Source organism: Gopherus flavomarginatus, chromosome 3 (genome assembly GCF_025201925.1).
Source record: "Gopherus flavomarginatus isolate rGopFla2 chromosome 3, rGopFla2.mat.asm, whole genome shotgun sequence".
Classification (NCBI taxonomy): Eukaryota; Metazoa; Chordata; order Testudines; family Testudinidae; genus Gopherus; species Gopherus flavomarginatus.
In genome coordinates this window covers 19,456,044-19,478,114 of record NC_066619.1, presented here as the reverse complement: position 1 = coordinate 19,478,114, position 22,071 = coordinate 19,456,044, and the positions used below count along the sequence as shown (strand labels likewise).

At 39.4% G+C, this 22,071-nt stretch overlaps 1 protein-coding gene and 1 long non-coding RNA gene across 8 annotated transcripts; one reads left to right on the top strand and one right to left on the bottom strand.

The window, feature by feature from the left end:
- The first annotated feature begins 165 nt into the window (after positions 1–165).
- Positions 166–14,166, top strand: POLI (DNA polymerase iota). Of its 6 annotated transcripts, none has more exons than XM_050944674.1 (10): positions 167–486; positions 2,226–2,348; positions 2,900–3,064; positions 4,764–4,916; positions 6,178–6,414; positions 6,993–7,171; positions 7,713–7,804; positions 9,466–9,599; positions 11,337–11,530; positions 13,255–14,166. In XM_050944674.1, exons 1-10 carry the CDS (start codon positions 348–350, stop codon positions 14,128–14,130), a joined length of 2,292 nt encoding a protein of 763 aa, XP_050800631.1. In that variant the 5' UTR covers positions 167–347; the 3' UTR covers positions 14,131–14,166. The 6 variants fall into 6 exon arrangements, with proteins under 6 accessions (XP_050800632.1, XP_050800631.1, XP_050800633.1 ...); XM_050944673.1 differs by having other exon boundaries at positions 168–486; positions 2,223–2,348; XM_050944675.1 differs by lacking the exon at positions 4,764–4,916 and having other exon boundaries at positions 166–486; positions 2,223–2,348.
- On the bottom strand, positions 3,074–21,765 carry LOC127047016 (uncharacterized). Of its 2 annotated transcripts, none has more exons than XR_007773269.1 (3): positions 21,687–21,765; positions 19,433–19,559; positions 3,074–3,883 (listed from the first exon to the last, which is right to left on the bottom strand). It is a non-coding gene; the product is annotated as an uncharacterized LOC127047016 (long non-coding RNA). The 2 variants fall into 2 exon arrangements; XR_007773268.1 differs by lacking the exon at positions 3,074–3,883 and adding an exon at positions 15,494–15,824.
- Positions 21,766–22,071: the final 306 nt, after the last annotated feature.

Below are 22,071 nucleotides of genomic sequence, written 5' to 3'. Positions count from 1 at the left end.
GGACCTTGCCAGCCAGGCCTGGGCTGGGTGGGTAAGTGGTGGTGCAGCAGGGCAGTCTTATGTCTGACACACCCAGCCTGGCTGCTGTGGGTGAGGCTGAGCTCCCTTGTCGCCTACCTGCAGCGGTGTTAGTGTCGACCCGAACTAGAGGGCACTGTATGCTCGCGGTTTGTAGCCACCGCTACGGCCTCACGCCACGGGGCACATAGCGGCCCCAGCCCAGTGGGCGTGACTATGGAAAGCTGGCGCGTTGATTCATAGGGAATCGCGCGCGAGGCCCAGCCCCCCGTCGGCGATCGCAGGGCTGAACTCTGCGTGCGGGAAGGGCGGGAGGTGTGCAGCTCGGTATGCAGCTTAGCTACGGCGGCGGTTGCATGGATCTCCCGGAGGAGGAGGAGGAAGCGGATTGGCTTTGCCCGGAGCCTGGCGGTCGTGGGAGCCACACGGCGCCCGGGAGAGTCTCCTCCACCACTCTCGGAGCACAATGTAAATACGGGCCCCGCGGGCCGCCTCACACCGAGAACGGGCTTGAGGGGGTGGGGCTGGAGCTGTTGCACCGGCGGGGAGAATCGAGCCCGCCGGGCGGCAAAGTCACAGACGTCGAGTGCTGGGGTCCCGATCCGCGTGTTTGTCCCGCCCGGAACTGAGTGGCTCCCCCAGGGATCCGTTCTGCCCCCGTAGCAGGGTTCCCCCAGCTTCCCCCTTTCCCTGTTTCTCCTTCAGTGTCCCCATTGCCCCTCTCTCCGCACAGCGCCCCCCCATCAAGTTTGGCGCTAGTTCAAATGTGGAGCTTGTCAGAATTCGACCTTTTTTTCCATATAAATGTGATGGATAATAACAATGCTTATTTTTAAGCATTTTCCCAGATTTTAGCAATTTTTACATTCGTGGGGGGAAGCTATAACAATGTGGGCTGTGACAGACAATAATTTAATGAGAATAGACTGAGTGAGATTTAAAAAGTTAAAGCATTGTAACAGTTAAAACACAAATTGTCAACATCACTGTCAAAATATATAAAGGAAATATTCTCAAATCACACACTAGTAAGTTCTCAAACGTAAATTTTGTTACTTTGCCTGTCTGTACATTTCAGTTATCAATGGAAATATTTTTGTTGGTTTGTGTGTGTATGGGGGAATGAGTATTTACCTACACAAATGTAATGCTTCCAAACCTATTTAAATGTTAACAATGTAGCTGAACTCAGGCATCATATTTGCTTGTAAAACACCACATCCGCATGAAGTGCGGTATAAATAATATCATCTAGAAAATGGTGCTGCTCCTAGTGGTCAGTCTTGTTTCACATTAGCAACATGCAAAAAAACCCCAATTCAGTGGAATTAGAAACCTTTGATTGAAATAGTTAAATGTTGCACATTTTCATATACCTTAAAGTGCATTCCCTTTCATCTAAAGAAAACAAAACAAGTTTCTAGAAGGGGGAAAAATTATTTTTTGAGTATTAAAATATAGCTTAGTACACTTTTTCTTAAACTTTCCTAAGAAAATTTTCATCTTTGGGTCAAGAACCAGCAGAACAGATTTAAACTTTAAGAAATATATTTTTTAAAATTATATAGTATGGGCCTTATTATGTAATTTAAAAATATATTTCTATAAAGTTTGCTTTTCGCATTTGACAGCATTTTTGCTCTCTGGTTGATGATTAGTTGCATCACTCATGGGCTGCTAGTAGGTGGAGTTCATGTGCTTATTCTTCCTTAGACAGGTTTATTTATTTAAACCTGTAGCAGCAGAAAAGCTGAAACTGTAGAGATACTAGGCAGGTGTATTCTCAGAAAGAGATAGGAATTATGTTTGGTGTTGTCACTTTTTTGTGCCCACCCACTTGATGCTTCTAAATAGAGGAAAATTCTTATACATTTTCTAGCATTAATTAAAATAAACCAAGGCATACCATATAAAGGGTGCTGCATCAGAAATATAACTATAAAATTATTCAGTAAAAAAGAATTGAGGTGGCATTGGCCATCTAAAAGAGGTCTTCAGGATGTAGTCAGCAATATCTTTTACTGATACCAACCACTGTGCCAATTGGCTTCTGACGTAATTAATGTACAATTTATAAACTCTCTACTTTGCCACCCAGTGCTTGGTTTCCAAGCATAGTTTTCATCTGTGAGATCGTTTGCTGCATTATTGACAAGGGTAAGAAGGATGTTATCTTTAAACTTGGTTGTATATTTTCATTGCAGCAGGTCATAACAAGACTCTGCCATCAGGAAGTACAGCGCACAGGGTAATTGTGCATACTGACCTGGACTGCTTTTATGCACAAGTAGAAATGATCCATAATCCTGAATTAAGAGACAAACCTTTAGGTAAATTTATATGTTGCTGTTTATTGCTGTTTGGTTTATGTTTATGTGGTTGGGAAAGACAAAGATACTTTTTTACTCATACTCTGGTCTTTCATAGTTTACTCCACTTGGTTGTAAGAGTCATTTGAGCTTAAAGCTGTTGGTACTATTGTATGTGAATTTACTAATCAATGGAGAAAAAGAATGAAGTAAATATATTTTTACTGATTTTTTATACTAATGCAGATGTGCCCATGTATAGATCAGGTTGCATGATAAGGGCCAAAAGTAGTGAGAATACCTTTTAATAAGTGAAAAATTAATATAGCATTTAAGAAAAAATATTTTATTACCATAAAATGTTATAAGAACATGAGCAAGGGTCCTGCTTCCTTCAGTATTACACAATAAAATTAGGGTGTATTTCTTCTTTAAAACAGTATTAAATTTTTACTGATTGAGGGATTTGCATTACAGGCTTTGATAGCAAAGTGTAAACCAGTGGCATGGAAGTACTGTAATAAACAAGTGACTCCTTAAAATGTGTTATGATTTTTTACCTTTGTTTCCAGGTGTTCAGCAGAAATACTTGGTTGTTACCTGTAACTATGAAGCCAGGAGACTTGGAATTCAGAAACTTATGTCTGTCAGAGATGCTAAAGAAAAATGCCGAGAGCTAGTGCTAGTTAATGGAGAGGACCTGACACAGTACAGAGAAATGTCATACAAGGTTACAGGTACAGGTTAACAGTTTTTTAATAGTGGAAAATAAGTACTGTACATAGACTTCTGATTTTATATGAGCTTTAGAAAAATGTCATAAGGCTTTTAGGGGATGCCATCTCTGATTCCACCAGATTTCACAAACTAAGCAGTTGGGCTCAGTCATTATCTAGATTAGAGGTGCATGCTGGATTCAGCCAGCTTAGTGTATTTAAATGGCCTCATGACATACTAGGACTCTGCAGAATCTTTAATGTTATTATTTTTCAAATGAAAGGTAAGTTTCAAGGCATCATGGCTGCAGAGAGAATCTTCCAAAAATGAACTGAGGGGAAACTGATGTCATGACATCTGCCTGAGACTGCAGATAGCCTGAGTCAGTGACTCAGAAGTATGAACTCCCCTGTCCCTTGTTAATCTTCTTCAAGGGGTTGATAATGAAGTCCACAGGATTGGGAATTTGGAGTTGCTGCAGGGAAAGAATTACAGAAGTTAAAAACTTGAAAACTCACAAAGAGAAGAGAGAAAGGAGCAAAGAAAGGAAGTAAATCAAATGACAAAATAGCAGTGGTCTAAAGGGAAGCAGATTTTGTCATTGAGTGCTGAAGAGCTAATAAGGTATTGAATAAACACATTTTAGTATTACCTTGCGGCTATGTTCTCCCTTTGAGTTCTGTGCAAATTTCTCACTTAGATCAGTGGGAAATCCACTGTTGATTGTAGAGAATATGAAGTCCCAAGTTTACATTATTAGAATCATGTCAATTTGTTGGATCAAAAGCAGGGCTTGGTTTGAACCAGTATATGCAATTCATCATGGGGTTGGTACCTTTCTGAAAGACAGGTTTCAGAGTAGCAGCCGTGTTAGTCTGTATCACCAAAAAGAACAGGAGTACTTGTGGCACCTTAGAGACGAACACATTTATTTGAGCATAAGCTTTCGAGGGTTACAGTGCACTTCATCAGATGCATAGAATGGAACACACAGTAAGAAGGTATTTATACATACAGAGAACATGAAAAGGTGGAAGTACCCATACCAACTGTAAGAGGCTAATTAATTAAGAGAAGCTATTATCAGCAGGGGAGAAAAACTTTTGAAGTTATAATCAAGTTGGCCCATTTTGGACAGTTGACACGAAGGTGTGAGGATACTTTAACATGGGGAAATAGATTCAGTTAGTGTAATGACCGAGCCATTCCCAGTCTCTGTTCAAACCTAAGTTAATGGTATCAAGTTTGCATATTAATTCAAGTTCAGCAACTTCTCCTTGGAGTCTGTTTTTGAAGCTTTTCTGTTGCAAAATTGCCACCTTCAAAAGTTTTTCTTACAGTTGGTATGGATTTACCTGTCCCAGAGTCTAGTAATTATGCCCCCCTGCAATTTTAGATCCTGGATGGAGCTTGATAACCTTCCACACCAGCCAGCATACAGTCCCTGGCTCACTGAGATACAGTTGAGACAAGGTGAGTGAGGTATAATATTTCTCACTCAGATTAGCTTCTGATATGAGAGAGACAAGCTTTCAAGTTTACACAGAGCTTTTCTTCAGATCACCTTGTCTCCCTAATTTCCTGGAACCAACACGGCTACTGCATAAGTGCATACAACAATGGGAGATACAGTTAACATTTATAAAGTGGTACAGTAGTCTAAAGATATGCCTGTGTTTGTCATACCTGTCCCAGTATGTACTTCGCTTTTTTCCATAGAGCTATTGGAAGAATTCAGTCCACTGGTAGAAAGACTTGGATTTGATGAAAATTTTGTGGATATCACAGAGTTGGTAGAGAAGAGACTAGCACAGCTGCAAAGAGATGGCTGTTCCAGAGTGTCTGTGTCTGGTCATGTGTATAATAATCAAAGTGAGTGGTTATTCCCTATTTTGCTAAAATATTTTATTAAGTAGTAGTAGAATTTAGTACAAAAAGTATCTTGATAACTGAATTGATTAAACTTCCAAAACTGCATGAAAACACATTTCCTATTCAATTCAGTATTGCCTGGAAACCTTTATTTCTCCTGTGGTTAGACTGCCAGGAACTGACTTGCAATATACCATAATTTCATATCTGAGAATCTGATTATTTTGAGTAGAATGTGTACCTTTGTATATTAATGTCAGTGGAAGTTGGGCATGCACGTTGAGTTGGGAGAACAGAATTTTTTGTTTATGTGGTCTTCAAAAAAGACAGTTAAATGTAGAATTAAATACCTAGTTTGATTGAGCTTGAAGTAACAGCTTTCCTATTAGTTCATGAAAATTTAGTTTTAAGTGTTTGGCTACTGTGTGTCAGCTAATTGAAATTTTCATCCAAAATATCCTTAATGTATACTGAAAAACAGAGCAAAGTTTTGCTATACAGGATGCCTGCATGGGAGACTTATACTGAAGTCACTGAGGGCTGACTGTAGAACTTGGACTGATTCATATTCTCCACTAGGATCCTTCTAGTTCACAAGTGCCCACAGTTGGCATAGCAAGATTTATATTCATTTCATGAATAAAGGAAAAGAGCAGTTGATTTTTACCAGACCAGATGTTAATATCAACTGTTGCTATAATTTTTAATACAATTCTGAGAAAGAACTGCCTTAATAAGATCTCATTTCATTAACATTCACACTTTAGTAACAGAGATGGACACCTTCCAGTTATCTTAATTAAACAAATGTTGTATTACTAAATCTCTAATCCATTTACTTTTCCCTTTGGTTATATTGAGGCAAGAGTCTGTTACATGAGGATATTTAAATATTCTTCTTTGATATCTCTTAAAGATTTATAAAGTGCATCTATCCTTAAAGTGCTTTCCAAACATTTAGTAATTCTCACCATAATTTTGTGATGCTAGAGTATTACCCTTTTAATTTTAGAGAGGAGGTAACTGAGGTACAAAGAGGTTAAATTACTTGTCTGAGGTTAAATATGTACTCCATGGCAGCACCAGACAGAGAACCCAGTAGTCCTTACATTCAGCCCCTTGATCTACCAGTAGACCACACTCTTTCCCATCAAGTTTTTAATGGGTTATAAGCATATGAATCTTATTAGCGAATGGACCTGTAGTGATGTGAGTGGTCATTGTATGCTGAGAAGTGACCACCTCCTTTTTGTCTTCACAGCTGTCAATTTACATGATGTTATGCATATAAGACTTATCATTGGATCTCAGATTGCAGCAGAGATGAGGGAAGCCATGTACAATAGATTGGGTCTTACAGGCTGTGCAGGAGTGGCCTCTAACAAATTACTATCTAAACTAGTATCTGGCACCTTCAAACCAAATCAACAAACAGTTCTTCTACCTGAAAGCTGTCAGGACCTAGTAGGTAGCCTCGATCACATCAGTAAAGTTCCTGGTAAGATACTGGTGCCACAATCTTTCGTATAGACATTGTGAGAATTCATAATTTTAATATACACAATATACTTTTAAAACTGAAATAATTTTAAAATCTGTTTTTTTGTATTTATATTGTACTTCTGTTCTCCAGTCCATGTCACTTTTTGGTTCTGCAGTAACACAAGTGCTGCAGTGTTTGGGTTGCAAATACCTAAAAAGAATATATAAATCTCAGACTATTTTCATTGAAAGCCAAATGTGGATATTGATATCCATATTTCTTTAATTTTTGAAAAAAAAATTGCACATCTGAAAATGTGGGTCTCAATTACTTGAAAATGTTGCTTCAAAGAACTTCCAGTTCTATAATTAAAATGATTAAATTTGATGTCTATAAGGTCTTGCCATATAAAACTAAATATAATTTATAGGGAAAAAGTATTTTAGTTTATTAACCAAATAATAAATTAGTTTTTAGTGTTTTATAAATACAACTTGCTAAGCATATCTTAATCTTTTAAATGACTTTCCTGTGTACTGTACTATTTTGTAAATAAATTTTTACTCAAGTTATCACACACCTTTTTCATCTAGGGATTGGCTATAAAACTACCAAGCGCCTAGAGTTGCTGGGTCTCAGCAGTGTGCGTGATCTCCAGACCTTTTCACCTGTAATACTAGCAAAGGAACTAGGAGTTTCAATGGCTCAGCACATTCAGAAGCTCAGTTATGGAGATGATCACTCCCCTGTGGCCTCCTCTGGACCTCCTCAGGTACAAATGACATGAAAATACAGTTTTTCAGAATGAGAAAGATTGTGCTCTTTGAGTACAGTTTTGCTGAGCTTGCTGAAATCCAGTCATAATGAACAAAGAAATTGTCATACTGGATCAGACCTGTAGTCCATCTGTTCTGGGATCCTGTCTCTGATAATGGTCAGTACCTGCTTCAGAGTGTGATACACAAAATCCTACAGTTATGGGATATCCTGCCACCCAGGAAAGTTTTTCCCAACTCCCCATAGCTAGAGGTTGGCTCATGCCATAAAACATGGCAGTTCATATTCCTTCTAAAATTATTTTAATTTTATTTATATTTACTATTTATATATCTCATGATATTTTTATTACCTCTGTTAATGTATGATCCTATTTTGAATCCTGCTGACCTCTAGGCTTAATGGTATTTTGTGGCAATGAGTTCCATAGGTTAATATATGAATTATGTGGAAAAGCTATTCCATTTCATATCTTTTGAATTTGCTTGGTCACTTGGTATTACACAAAATTAAAAGGACTATTGCATTTCTTACAGTCCCTTAGTGATGAAGATTCTTTTAAAAAATGTTCATCAGAAGTGGAAGTTAAAAAGAAAATTGAAGAACTACTTGCTAACCTTTTAGACAGGTGACTGTCTTCATTTGTTCTTATTGCTGACTCAGTTTGTGACCTGAAAGAACATTGGGCATATATAAGGTTTGTCTCATATTTTGCAGAGCATACTTTGGTCTCTCGTATCTTCAGAATGCTGCCCCTCAACCCCACTTGCCCTCATTACCTTCTGCCCTTTATTTCTGAACTTTGTGAAATGTGTCCTCTACAACTGTTGCCTCAAATTCTGCTCCTGCAACTGTATCCTGCTTCTCTCCCCCAGTCTGGCTTTCACCCTCTCCACTCCACGGCAGCTGTTCTCACCAGTGTCTGTAAGCTCTTCCATCCTTACCTCCTCAACCTTTCTCTTGCTTTTGACACAGCTGATCATGCTTTCTAATGGCCATGTCTTCCTTTTAGCTTTCATGATTCTGCCGGCTCCTCATTCTCCTACAACTCTGATCATCCTGCATTGTATCTTTTTGTGTGTCCCCTCCAGTCTCTCTTCTGTTCTCCTGGTGATTTCATAGGCCTCTTCTTTTTCTCTCTCTACCCTGTCCCTGGGTGATCTTATCCACTTGCATGGTTTCAGTTACTATTGTTATGCTTCTGTCTCACATCTTCTTCTCCATTTCTGACTGCTTCCCTTGGTTTGACCTTGCATCTCCGCCAGTTTCTCTGACATCTCTTTAAAGTTGTGCCATCAACTTAAGCTTAATGTGGCCCAGACTGAACTCCTTATCTTGCCTTCTACTGTTCTGCACAACCACAGACATCCTCATTCCTGTTACTCAGGCTTATAACTTGGGGTCATCTTCAACTCTTCCCTTTCCATTACCACTCACATTCAGGCAGTATCCAAATTCTGCTTCTCCCACATCATCATCAAGATACTTTGATTTCTTTTTGTACAGACAAGAAGAATTAATTCATTCCACTTATCTCCTGTCTTGATTACTGTAGCTACCACAAGTATGTCTACACCTCAGTGTAAGCTCAGGGTTCGAATTCAGGCTCAGGCCTAACTCCCCTTCCATCTAGACACAAATTGTGCTAACCCAGAGCTCCAGGACACCACAGGGGTGGAGGGTTTTAGCCTTCCACCCTGCCAGGGTAGATTTGTTCCCTTCAACATATTTTCTAGTACAGTCATTCTCAACCTTTTACATACCAGGACTGCCTTTTAATACTGGGACCTTACTACCACTTAGCAATATGGGATGGACACGATGGTTGCGTCTCTAGGTTGAGAACTATATTCTAGTACTTCCAGCAATCCATGTCTAAAAATATCAAGCATGGAACTTCTGCCACTTTCTTTACTAATGCAGAGATTTTTTCCTTAAGTGAATAAAACAGTTAAGGTTTTTTTCTATAAGTCTTCAACTGTGTGTAATACTAAACAAAACTATTTATTGAAACCATTTGTAAAAAATGTGAAGAAATAAGTAGACATTGCCAATAAATAGAGTTGAGTTAGGAAGCACTAGAATGGTATCAATTGGGGAAAATGAGGCAGGAAAGAAATTAAAGATAAAGCTTTAAAGCTTCTTATGTTCTATACTATTACTATTATTTTGTTTCACTTTCTTGATGGATTAAAAGAGATATACATTACTTACTTGATCCAGTTGCTTTGAAAGTATTTGTAAAGCAGCAGTAATGTTAATTGTGCTGCACACATTAATTTTCTTCAGAATATCCAAAGATGGAAGAAAGCCACATACAATAAGATTAACCATCCGTAAATTTTCATCAACTAATAAATGGTTTAGTCGGGAGAGTCGTCAGTGTCCTATTCCCCCTCATGTCATACAGAAATTTGGGACAGGTAAGAGCTTTTCTGAGGTTTTGTTTTCAGAAAGTATTTGGTCAGTTGTTACTTTGGTGCACAATATGTTGTTTGAAATTTTAACTAGGGTCTCTCTGACTGTAGAGATGCCCAAGTATTTGGCACATTCATAGGAACAGTGAAATGATACTTCCTTCTGGGAAAGAAGGTTTATCAGTCTATTAATTTCAGTATCAGTAAAGTTTCAGGTATTAAGCATTACCTTTGTTTTGCTTTAAGTTACTTTAAATCTAGGTTTCTGAATAATGATGTTTTTTAATTTGAAGTATTGCATTGATTTTATGTGATAGATGTACCTCAGTGAAACAATGTTAAAAACACAGTACTTCCTGGCAGGAATAACTTTGTTTAATAAGTAACAAAGTTGTTAACTCAGCCTTGGGGTGACCAGACAGCAAATGTGAAAAATCGGGACAGGGTGGGGAGTAATAGGAGCCTATATAAGAAAAAAAAAATCGAGACATCTGGTCACCCTACTCAGCCTTGCAAGATTGTTATGGGAGTTTACTAACCCAGGCACAAAATATACTTGCCTGCCTTTTACCCTGATGTTGAAAAATTAATTAAATGTAACTCATCGCAGTCCAAAAAGAAAAGAGAAAGAAATTGCGTGAAAGGGAATTTTGTATAGCTGTTAGCTATAAGATTTCAGGATCTTTCTGAATCACTCCTTATCCAACAGTTTGTGACATGTATACAGTCTTCCTCCTCTGAAGCCAGGGTTTGTCCATCCTAAATAGAGATCAGTCTTTCATTTGCCACTTCATATGGAGTTTATCTTTTCCCCATATTTGACCAATCACTTCACTACTATTCAGGATCATTATGTTTTCTCTCAATAAGTATAGAGTTTAATAAAATACTATAATCATAGACAGGAATAGACTGAATCCAGTCTAGACTGGAAGAGACCAAAAGTTATTACCATCTGATATGTCCACACTCTTCTGCATAAGGTAAATAAGTGGTCTCAGTCTAGATCTTTGTTGTTAGATAGCCATATCACACAAATTGTCGTCATTTATTGGATCCGTTTAAGACAATTTAATAGAAATGGAGAGTGAGCTACCTCAGTTGTATAGAAAGGCCTTTTCCATTTGCAGGATGTTAGTTTAATTGTGTTTGTTTAAATTGACCACTTTTCCAATTATCACATCACTTCTCAACAGAGATGGCAGGGCAGAACAGGAGAGCTTGTACCATTAATGACAGGTTTCAGAGTAGCAGCCGTGTTAGTCTGTATCCGCAAAAAGAACAGGAGTACTTGTGGCACCTTAGAGACTAACAAATTTATTTCAGCATAAGCTTTCGTGGGCTACAGCTCACTTCTTCGGATGCAAGTACTATTAATGTCTATGCTATAGAGATTCTGTGGGCATCTGTGTAGTGTTGTCAGTCTGGCACTTCTTGCAATCATAAAATTCATTTCAGAAAACCTTTTTTAAGCGTCAAACACTGTAAATTTAACAGCCTCTTTATTTTCAGATGATTAAATAAATGCTGCCTTACTTGGCATAGCTGTAGTTAAAATTGCTCACATTTCCTAAGAACTGAGATTTTTCAGTGCATTGAACAATTAGGGTAAATGCCAACTTATTCTGCATTAGTGCAAAGTGTTGAAAGTCCAGACTATCTCATGCACAAACTTTAATTCCATTCAGCCCCTTGTAGAAAGGTTTATATTAATTCTGCTGTTCGTTTACATTTCATGTTCAGGAAACTCTGATATTGTGGCCCCACTGGTTGGTATCCTTATGAAATTGTTTAGAAAGATGATAAAATTGGAGATGCCATTTCATCTTACCCTTCTGAGTGTCTGCTTCTCAAATCTTAAAGCTCTGCCTACCCTCACCAAGGGATCCATAGGATTTTATTTAACGCAGTCATCACCCCCTTCAAGTTCTGGCAAAGTAAGTTGAAGATGATTAAAAACTGTCAATCAAATCAAGTATATTAAATTCAGACTGAGACTTTATATATGCTCTAGTATCCTTAATGATTTTTAAATACTTTAAGAAGTTTTATAGTCCCAAATAACATCTAGGTAGTAAAAATGAAGAACTCCGTGGGCTTTCCTGAGTACAAACTATTTACGAGATGTGTTTATGCTATCCTTCTTTGGTATCCTTTGTTTATGCTATCCTTTGTTTTCAGTTGCCATGTCTTGAATGGCACAATACTAGGCAATCTAACTTTATTACTGTGGGACAGAGAGAGGAGCTTGTGGAGCCAGGGTTTTCAGAAGTGGATGCCTAAAATTAGGTTTCCCACAGACTTTAATGGGAGTTCTTCTGCCTGCTCAGCATGTCTGAAAAATCAAGCCACTTAATTAGATTCCTAAATATGAAGCTAAGAGCCTAATTTTTCAGCATCCAGTTTTTAAAACCTCAGTGCTTCTGCAATGTGTGATCTATAGGTCATGGTGTAACTGAAGTGACCTAAATAATTCTTTCCATCATAAAATATCTTTAACAGTTTAGCTTGAATTAAATCTTGTTAAAGTGCCCTTAATTTACCTTTTTGCAGTTAGCTATAAGTGTGTCTTCAAACACTGGATTGCTTTACTTTCCATATGCTCTTACTTCCTAGCCTGAACGGGGTGAGTTAAGGGTGGGATTTCATCTTCAAACCTCACTTATATCATTTAAATCAACTATGATGTGTTACTTTAATATAGATTTTTTTTTAATGGAAATATAGGGAAGTTGACAAAAACCATGGGTGAAATTTTGGCCTCATTGAAGACACTAGTAAAACTCATTGATTTCACTGGGGCTAGCACTTCACCTCAGATGTCTATATTTTTTAATTCTTAGTATTTGTGAGCCACTGTACTGTTTTTTTATGATTTAAGATCTACTTTGTATTTAGAAACTTGAGGTTAAATTATCAAAATTCTTGTCCTTGGTTACATACAAGTAATCATGACAAGTCACACATTTATACATGCAAACAGATACTTGTGTCTATAATCATCAGTATTTGGTATGCAATTACTCCCTTAGGTGAGATGTGCAAAGTTCACATCTTTGTTCTTGGTTCTCTCCTTTTGTCACTGCACATTTGTCCATAGCTGACGACCTTTCCTTCCACAATCTGTCATACAGCCTATATGCAGACATTCAGCTCTGTTACCTCCCTACCCCTGACTTCTCAGGTATCCATGCTCGCATATCTTCTTTTCTCCGATAATTACTTGTACACACAGGCTCATTCTTTTTTTTTCTGGGTGCAGCATAATTTGGTTTGAAAGTTTTTCCCTTTTAAATTTTCTTTAGATGCTAACTTCAATGATACAGTCTGTAAATAAGTATTTAGGCATATTGAAAGACTTTGATGTAGCTGGGCTGCTAGATGGTACGATGATATACCCAGTTTAATGTTGCTTTTGAAATTACTTGTTTTACAATCCCAGCAAAACTCTTTAAATAGCTGGTCCATTATCTATCTCTAAATACTATGCTGAATAGAAAAATTTTTGTTGCCAGATGATTCAGTGATAATTTTTTGTTTATGGAAGTAGGATTTAAGGGATCACTATCAATAAAATTGTATTTATGACATGGTATCCTTTTAATCATTTTAATATTTTTCATATGCACTATGTAGCTAAATAATATATCTTATGCTACAGAAAATGGATGATGTTCCACAAGTCCAGGTGAACTCCTGCAGTTTTGTACCAGATGGAAGAATTAGAAATACAGGAACTAGAGAATCTTCACTAGAAACCAAAAGCTGCGCAGAAGAACCTGGAATTCCTGTTTGCCCAATTCATTTGTTTCCTGCTGGCATTGACCAGGAGGTCTTCAGTCAGCTTCCGGAAGACATTAAAGAGGAAATTATTTCTGACACATCTGGGCAAAGGATCCATACAAAGCATGTTTTGAGTCAGCCATTACCTTTTTCTAAAGGAGCACTACCATTTTTTGCACAAGAAGAAATGCACACTACCCCAGATTCCAGAAGAGCAGATCATAGTATCAGCAGTCTAATATGCAGTGAACATTTTCAATCTACCAGTGAGCTGGAGACAGCCATGATACACAGGCCTAATCCTAATTGTAGTCTCAGTCTACAGGATCCTCATGAGTACCCTGAAAGTGCACTAATAGATAACTGTATGGAACAAGTACCTAAGGAATCACTGAATTTCAATAGCACTGATTCAATTGTATTGAACCTGCAAAGTCAACATTTTCTTCAGCCTCACAGTTCAGACAGACAAGAGCAGCCCATTGGAGCAGCCTTTCAGGATAAAGGTCCGAGAGAGCAAGCATCAGGAGAAGGAAGAATTGTATTTCCTCCTACTGTTGACCCAGATATTTTTTCTGAACTACCTGCTGAAATGCAAAAGGAACTACTGGCTGAATGGAAGAATCTAAAACCTGTTTCCAAAATGCATCAGAATAAACCTTCTGAAAAGCTAAAAACAAACAAAGGAAAAAAGAATGTGGTATTGTGTTCATCACAGTCTAACAGTTTATTAAGATATTTTAAACCAAAATGATATATATATATATATATATATATATATATATATATATATATATATATATATATATATATATATATATATATAAAAAATACAGAGATGGCTGGTATAAAACATTTGTGATGATAAAATAAGGAGGTAATACAATCATATTCATGCATTAAAGAAATGTACTATTTTAAAGTGTAAGGCGATAAAATAGCATACAAAAACGGACTATCTTAACAATAGTGTAAAACTATTGATAATTCCTTTTAAAAGTGATTAATACTATGTATTCTTGTGTTAAACTAGCAGATTAATGTTTTATGTAGTCCAAAGAGAGCAGCAAGAGAGACTTACTTCCCCTAAAATGCACATTAGATGTGATGAATCCTCCAGTTGTTACTACCCAAACTAAAACATTGCAATCCAGTTTGAAACACTTAACACTTGTTCTTGTATCAACCAAAATAGCATCCATTAGGGCATGGGTGTTCTTGCTGTTAAAACATTTTTTTAAAAATGGAAATACAGAAAATACTGATTTGAATGGTGGCGCTTGTGAAACTAATGGAACATAGAGGAAAAAAAGTACTGCTTTCTTAGTAGTTACAGTCCCTAACTGCTAGAGGTAAAACACATGAGTAATGTGAGCAGAGCATCATGTACAGGCCGTTCTAATTCACAAATAGGCTTTTACTATTTGTAGTTGGAATAGCCACCAAGACAGTTGTCAGCATTTCCAGCCATTGATTAGGCTAGGCTCCAGTTTGGCAAGATACTTAAGAACGTGCTTAACTACTTTGCTAATTTACCTCAATATGGATTTAGGAATAAGATGCTCCCTGGTTACACAAACCTGACTTACAGAAAAAGTTCCATAAGCTCTCTTTTTTTTTTTTTTTTTTGGCATAATTGTCAGAGAAGTATAATTTAAAAAAAAATCTTGGCCAATGAAGACTGATTGATTACAAAATTGATGTTTAAATGTTAGCTAATTATTCTTGCAAAGTAACTTGTAATAAACACGTTTACAGTTGTTAATACCTTGCCTGTTTTAGTCAAGATAAAATAACTGAGATGTACTAATCTAATGAAATACTTTATTATTAAAATGCCAATGCTTTTAATTCTAGGGCGAAATCAAATTATGCTTAAATCTTAAATACTGACTAGTTCCTGAGAGGAACATACTAATTGACAATTGCTACATAACAAAATTATCTCACAATAACTTTCATGGTAAATGAAGTGAAAGTGTGTTACAGAACGCATCACTGTATCTTTAGGTTACAATGAAGTCTGACTCTATTTTATGTGTTTTGATGGCAACTTGGGTTCTGATTTAAAAAAAAAAAAGCTTTTTCTTTAAAAAATAGCAAAATGTACTGTTACACTTAGTCATTATTTCTGCTACTAACAGAAGTGCATGAAATTAAACTACACATTTACATTCTCCATATAGACCACACTTAAAATATTAAAGATCTCAAATTCTTTAATTTTAAAATGAACTCAGGTGACAGCTGCATATGATTTTATATGTAGACAACTTTCCTCTTATGTTTGGCATTGGTGTATAATTCTTTAGTATCTTTATTCCAGACCTTGCTTCAGTGATTCCATTTATGAGGGTAGTAAGCAATGCTATCTCCACCACTCAACGTAGGAGCATTCCTCCTCGTTCTGGCTGGATAAACACAATTAGTTTGGAATGTTTTGGATTCCTGTAAGAAAGGGAACTGAAGCTTTAAAATAAAATACATATTTATCTAACAGTGAGAATGCTGGAGAGGAATAAATCTTTGAATATGATCTACAAAATGTATGTGCTGAAATACCTTCTCTGTTAAAGTGAAGGGATGTAGTATACAGAGTAAATAGAAAATGAGCTTCAGCAGACCAGTGTTACCACTTGCATGTCTCATGTGATGGTGCTCTCAATCACAATGTCAGAAGAGGCAGTTCTGAGCCACAAAGTTGGGATCTACAATCAAATCCAAAGTGTCCCCAGAGTACAACTAGTACCACAGAAATTCATATATACAAGTCAAAACCAGATCAGTTTTAATTTTTGTAGGTAAAAGATTACTGTATTTCAGAGACCTTGCTTTATATGTCATTAATACTTATTCCAGCAGGGGTGAACACACATTCACAAGGGTTTTTATGACCCCGGATGCAAGATGGAGATGGGGGGCATTTTTGATAGCCCACACTGGCAGCTAAGTGAGCAAAAACCAGAATTAAAAATGAAGAATCTATGGATTAAACAAATCAGTCATGTTGATTTGAATGTAGTTTTTAAAAAGGAAACATTTCTTTCCCCAAATGATACATATATTGATAACTGTATTAAGTTTTGTATTGTATTTCTAGCAATTACATTCTAGGCTAGATTTCAAAAAGATATCTACTGATTGTGCAAACAATTGCCCTAAATGCAGATTTCTAATAGAGCATGTATGTTGTGACAGGAATGCCTGTTAAAACCACCTTTGAGACTTGATCCTTTATATCCAAGACCATAAGGTGTGGCAATATTTCAGGGCAGAAGAGTCACTCAGCTGGCAAACATCAATAATTAGTAAATGCAACTTGGGGAGAGGGGAAGGAAGCTATGCTTGGTGTGTGTTGCACCTTAACTGCAGTGGTCTTCACAACACCACTGTCATGCTCTATTATGTCAGACATAGTGTGAGACAGTGCTTGAAAAATGTACTTATTCGGTGATCAAAACAAGTACATAGTGTGGAAAACACCTTATGCTGCCATCACCCAAATGCCACACCCACACAAAGGAATGAGGACTCAAACAGAAATAATACAGTTGTGCCCTGCTTTTTGTGTGTGCACAGTATTTACTTGTAAGATTTAATCAACTTTCTATTTAATATTTTTTTACGTAATAGTGGTTCCTACAAAGATGGAACGGCTGGATCTGTTACTTGCCCTCTCTAGCCTCCCAGCTGATATGTGGCCAAATGGGGGTGTGAGGAAAAACTGACTCAAAGAAACGGAGGGAACTGTCTGTCATCTTTATTTTATTACACCCAAGGTCTGCCACAGGTTTTTCAGTACTTCCCAGATGCATGAAAGTACCGGCCACTATGGACGATGGACCTCAAAGGAAACAGATTGTGCTCTTTATTCTGTACAAGCCAGCCTCAATGTTAGTTTTTCCAAAAAGCTATTTTCTGCTTTTTTTTTAGTACTAGAAATATTGAATGCTAGTTTTCCTGTTTTAGTAGAGGACTTTAAATTTTGTTAAATTGAGGCCTCCTTTATACTTAAGGGCTAACCAAACATTTTTTGTTTCTTTTGCAATTCACATTTAACAGTTAAGAGCTGATCCTCCTCTTCAGAGACTGCTCATCACGTATTTTATGTTTCTAACTTTTAGTGAGATTGGCACGAGATCTGAAATCAGAAGTGGTCCAAACAGATGCTGCTGTGCTAGTACAATGCGATACCAAATCAATCACAGTTTCTGACTTTGGCATATCTGAAATATCAGCCCAGCCTCCAGTTAAATTTCAAACAAAAGCTCAGAGGAGTGGTCTAATTGTTTTGTATTTTATCCAATGTACAAAGTGTGTCTGTGCAAGCTTCCCTCGATTGCCCCTCTAATGTGCCTCTCCCCTGAAGCAGAGGGATCTTATTTGACATTCTTCTCTATCCATTCAATCCTTGGCAGCAATGAGGCTGTCAACAGTGGTACAATTAAAAGTATTCATTGTAATGTGAACCCTTGTCGACTGAGAAATGAGCAAAGACTGTTGAAGCCATGAGATGGTAATATTTTTAGTCACTGTCAACATTCATACATTATACTATAATGCAATGGTTTTTCAAACCGTGGGTCGCGACCCAGTACTGGGTCGTGGCATGTAAGGCACTGGGTTGGCTTTCTCTGGTCAGCACCACCAACTGGGATGTTAAAAGTCCCATTGGCGGTCTTGCTCAGCTAAGGCAGGCTAGTGCCTACCTTTTCCGACACCACGCTGCACCCCGGAAGTGGCCAGCAGCGAGTCCGGCTTCTAGGCAGGGGGGCCACAGGGCTCCGCGCGCTGCCCCTGCCCCAAGCACCGGCTCCACACTCCCATTGGCTGGGAACTGGCCACTGGGAATTGGAAGGGGTGCCTGCAGATGACAGCCGAACCTGCTGCTGGCTGCTTCTGGGGTGCAGTGGCAGTCCGCGGTGCCAGGACGGGCAGAAAGCCTGCCTCTGGACCCCAGCTGCACTGCTGACCAGGAGCCCCCAGAGGTAAGTCCGCACCTCAACCACTTGCCCCAGCCCTGAGCACCCCCAAACCTGGAACCCCTTCCTGCACCCCAAACCCCTCATCCTTGGCCCCAGAGCCTGCACTCCCCCAGCCCAGAGCCCTGATCCCCTTCCTCACCCCAACCCTCTGCCCCAATCCTGAGGGCCCCCCACACCCCAGCCCAGAGCCCCCTTCCCATGCCCTGAAACCCTCATTCCTGGCCCCACCCCACAGGCTTCACCCCAACTGCCTCATCCCCTGCTCTGTTGGGTTGTGGGCATCATTTTCTTCAACTGGGTGCTAAGAAAAAAAGTTTGAAAATCACAGCTATAATGGATCACAAACTGTACATAAGAATGTGATGCAGTTGCGAAATGGCTAGTATTTCTGGAGTATATTAACAAGAGTGTTGTATGTAAGACATGGGAGGTAATTGTCCTGCTCTGCTTGGCACTGGTGAGGCCTCCGCTGGAGTACTGTGTCCAATTTTGGGTGCCACACTTTAGGAAATATGTGGATAAACTGGAGAGTGTCCAGAGGAGAGCAACAAAAATGACAAAAGGTTTTGAAAACCTGACCTATGAGGAAAGCTGAATAAAACTGGGCATGTTTAGTCTTGAGAAAGGTAGAGTGTAGGAGCACTTGAAAACAGTCTTCAGATAAGTTGAGGGCTGCTATAAAGAGAATGGTGATGAATTGTTCTCCATGTCCGCTGATTGTAGAACAAACAGTAATGAGCTTAATCGTCAGCAAGGGAGATTTAGTTTAGACATTAAGAAAAACTTTCTAATTATAAAAGATAGGTAAGCACTGGAAAAGGCTTCCAATGCAGGCTGTGGAATCCCCATAAGCAGAGGTTTTTAAGAACAAGTCAGACAAACGTGTTAGGGATGGTCTAGGTAACTTATCCTGCCTCAGTGCAGGAGGCTGGACAAGATGACCTCTTGAGGTCCCTTCCAGCCCTACATTTCTATGATACTGGACACCTAAAGGTGAATGTTTCCATATCTAATCAGGCAGCACACAGTTAAAACCTATAGTAAAAGCTTTATATAAAATTACTGTATTACCTGGTCAGTTGTTTCTAACAGCTTGTAGGATTGTAATGCTTTGTTCCACTTGGCTCAGAATTCAGGAAGATACATACAAGGAATTACTTTTTCAGGCACATTCTTAATTATCTCGTCTCTATGGTATCTAGATTTTGTACAAAAAGAAACATCTAAAAGTTATTAAATCTCATTATGAACTGGAAGAAACAACTTTACAATATTAAATTGTCATTGTATGGGCAAGCCATGTTACAACTAGGGACAGCATGAAGATGACATTGCATCTGAGGGATTGATTTAAATTCAATTAAAAAAGCAAGTGAGTTATTCTACAACTGATTTATTCTTTTTCCCATATAGCATTACATTCTTAATGCCATAAAAGATTTTAAAAAAATGTGTTTTACAAAACTGTTAGGTTGGATCCTGTAGTTTAAATATACATTTCCTTTACTGTATTCATCTATTAACTTAGCTTTCTATATCTTTTAACTGTTTTTAAATGGATATTTTCAGCCAAATTAGGATTTTCGTTTCATTTTGACAGTTATTTGATCATAAATCTCCTGCAGAACATATGAACAGCTCATGCTGATATGAATGGGAGGCATATATAGGGCCAGTGCTATCCTAGAAACTCAGATGTCATTGTTAAAACTTCTAGCAACTTTATTTATAAATATTTTCGATGAGTATCTCCTATTAAAATATAAATTAAATAGCACAATGACGCACATCTGCACAAAGGCAAATGACAAAGTGCTAAAGAGTCATAAGAGTAATAAAAATAACATTCTAAAAAGTACACAATTAAAAGGAGCAAAACTATATTTAAAATGGATTATATGGAAAGGAGTGCAATTCAGGGAATTACTGCAGCAGATAAATTTGTGAATTGCTATGAGACTTTTTAACACATCATTTTTTGGGGTGTATGTAAAATACTTCACTGAATCGAGTCTGTTGTAGCTAGCACGTCAGTATTAAAGATAGAGAGGAGCTGCCCTGTCTAGGCATTGGGAATGCCTGTGTCTTTAAGAAGCCAGCCCTAGGAAGTCTGTGCTGAGACCTAGGCCATGTCTACATCTAAAGTTTTGCAGCGCTGGTTGTTACAGCTGTATTAGTACAGCTGTATAGGGCCAGCGCTGCAGAGTGGCCACACTTACAGCAACCAGCGCTGCAAGTGGTGTTAGATGTGGCCACACTGCAGCGCTGTTGGGCGGCTTCAAGGGGGGTTCCGGGAACGCGAGAGCAAACCGGGAAAGGAGACCCGCTTCGCCGCGGTTTGCTCTCTCGTTCCCGGAGCCACCCAGCAAACCGCAGGGAAGGAGACCTGCTTGCTCTGGGCTCCGGGAACGAGAGAGCAAACCGGGAAAGGAGACCCGCTTCGCCGCGGTTTGCTCTCTCGTTCCCGGAGCCACCCAGCAAACCGCAGGGAAGGAGATCTGCTTGCTCTGGGCTCCGGGAACGAGAGAGCAAACCGGGAAAGGAGACCCGCTTCGCCGCGGTTTGCTCTCGCGTTCCCGGAGCCACCCAGCAAACCGCAGGGAAGGAGACCTGCTTGCTCTGGGCTCTGGGAACGAGAGAGCAAACCGGGAAAGGAGACCCGCTTCGCCGCGGTTTGCTCTCTCGTTCCCGGAGCCACCCAGCAAACCGCAGGGAAGGAGACCTGCTTGCTCGGGGCTCCGGGAACGAGAGAGCAAACCGGGAAAGGAGACCAGCTTGATTACCAGAGGCTTCCTCCTTCCACGGAGGTCAAGAAAAGCGCTGGTAAGTGTCTACATTGGATTACCAGCGCTGGATCACCAGCGCTGGATCCTCTACACCCGAGACAAAACGGGAGTACGGCCAGCGCTGCAAACAGGGAGTTGCAGCGCTGGTGGTGCCCTGCAGATGTGTACACCTTCAAAGTTGCAGCGCTGTAACTCCCTCACCAGCGCTGCAACTTTCTGATGTAGACAAGCCCTTAGTCTGTCCTGTGAGAGAGGAAATAAAAACGCCCCTCTGTCCTTAACCCTGTTTGTACACACATGGCAGGTAGCTTATCCCATCAGGGTAACCGTCACTCCTCTCTCTGTCCCTCCCTGTGCTGGAGTTTTGCTACTCTCTGGCTGCCCCCCACCCCTCGGTTTAACCCTGCCTGCTACACTTCCCCTCTGATTTTGCCTCTCTCCTTTCTCTGCCTCCAGCTGCTTGACCCCCCCCCCCCAGCTAGTTACTTTCTGACCCCTGCTCACCCACTCACCCCCCTCCTATTTGCCCCCTTTAATACCTGTTAAGAGCCGGCAGCAGAATCTGATTCCAAGTGAAGGCAGCAGATGTTACTGAGCATGCTCAGTTGGTGTGATCCTGCTCCGTAGATTAGAATGTAAGCAGCAAATTCTGTCAGAGGGCTTGTCTACATCAGAAAGTTGCAGCGCTGGTGAGGGAGTTACAGCGCTGCAACTTAGGAGGTGTACACATCTGCAGGGCACCACCAGCGCTGCAACTCCCTGTTTGCAGCGCTGGCCGTACTCCCGTTTTGTCTCGGGTGTAGAGGATCCAGCGCTGGTGATCCAGCGCTGGTAATCAAGTATAGACACTTACCAGCGCTTTTCTTGACCTCCGTGGAATAAGCAGGTATCCCAGCATACCTGAGGAAGCCTCTGGTAATCAAG

Coding starts and splice junctions, on each gene's coding strand:
- POLI (XM_050944673.1), top strand. CDS start 348: ATGCAGCTTAGCTACGGCGGCGGTTGCATGGATCTCCCGGAGGAGGAG. Junction 3,065..4,763: donor AATGTCATACAAGGTTACAG/GTACAGGTTAAC, acceptor TTTTTTCCATAG/AGCTATTGGAAGAATTCAGT. Junction 7,172..7,712: donor CCTCCTCTGGACCTCCTCAG/GTACAAATGACA, acceptor CATTTCTTACAG/TCCCTTAGTGATGAAGATTC.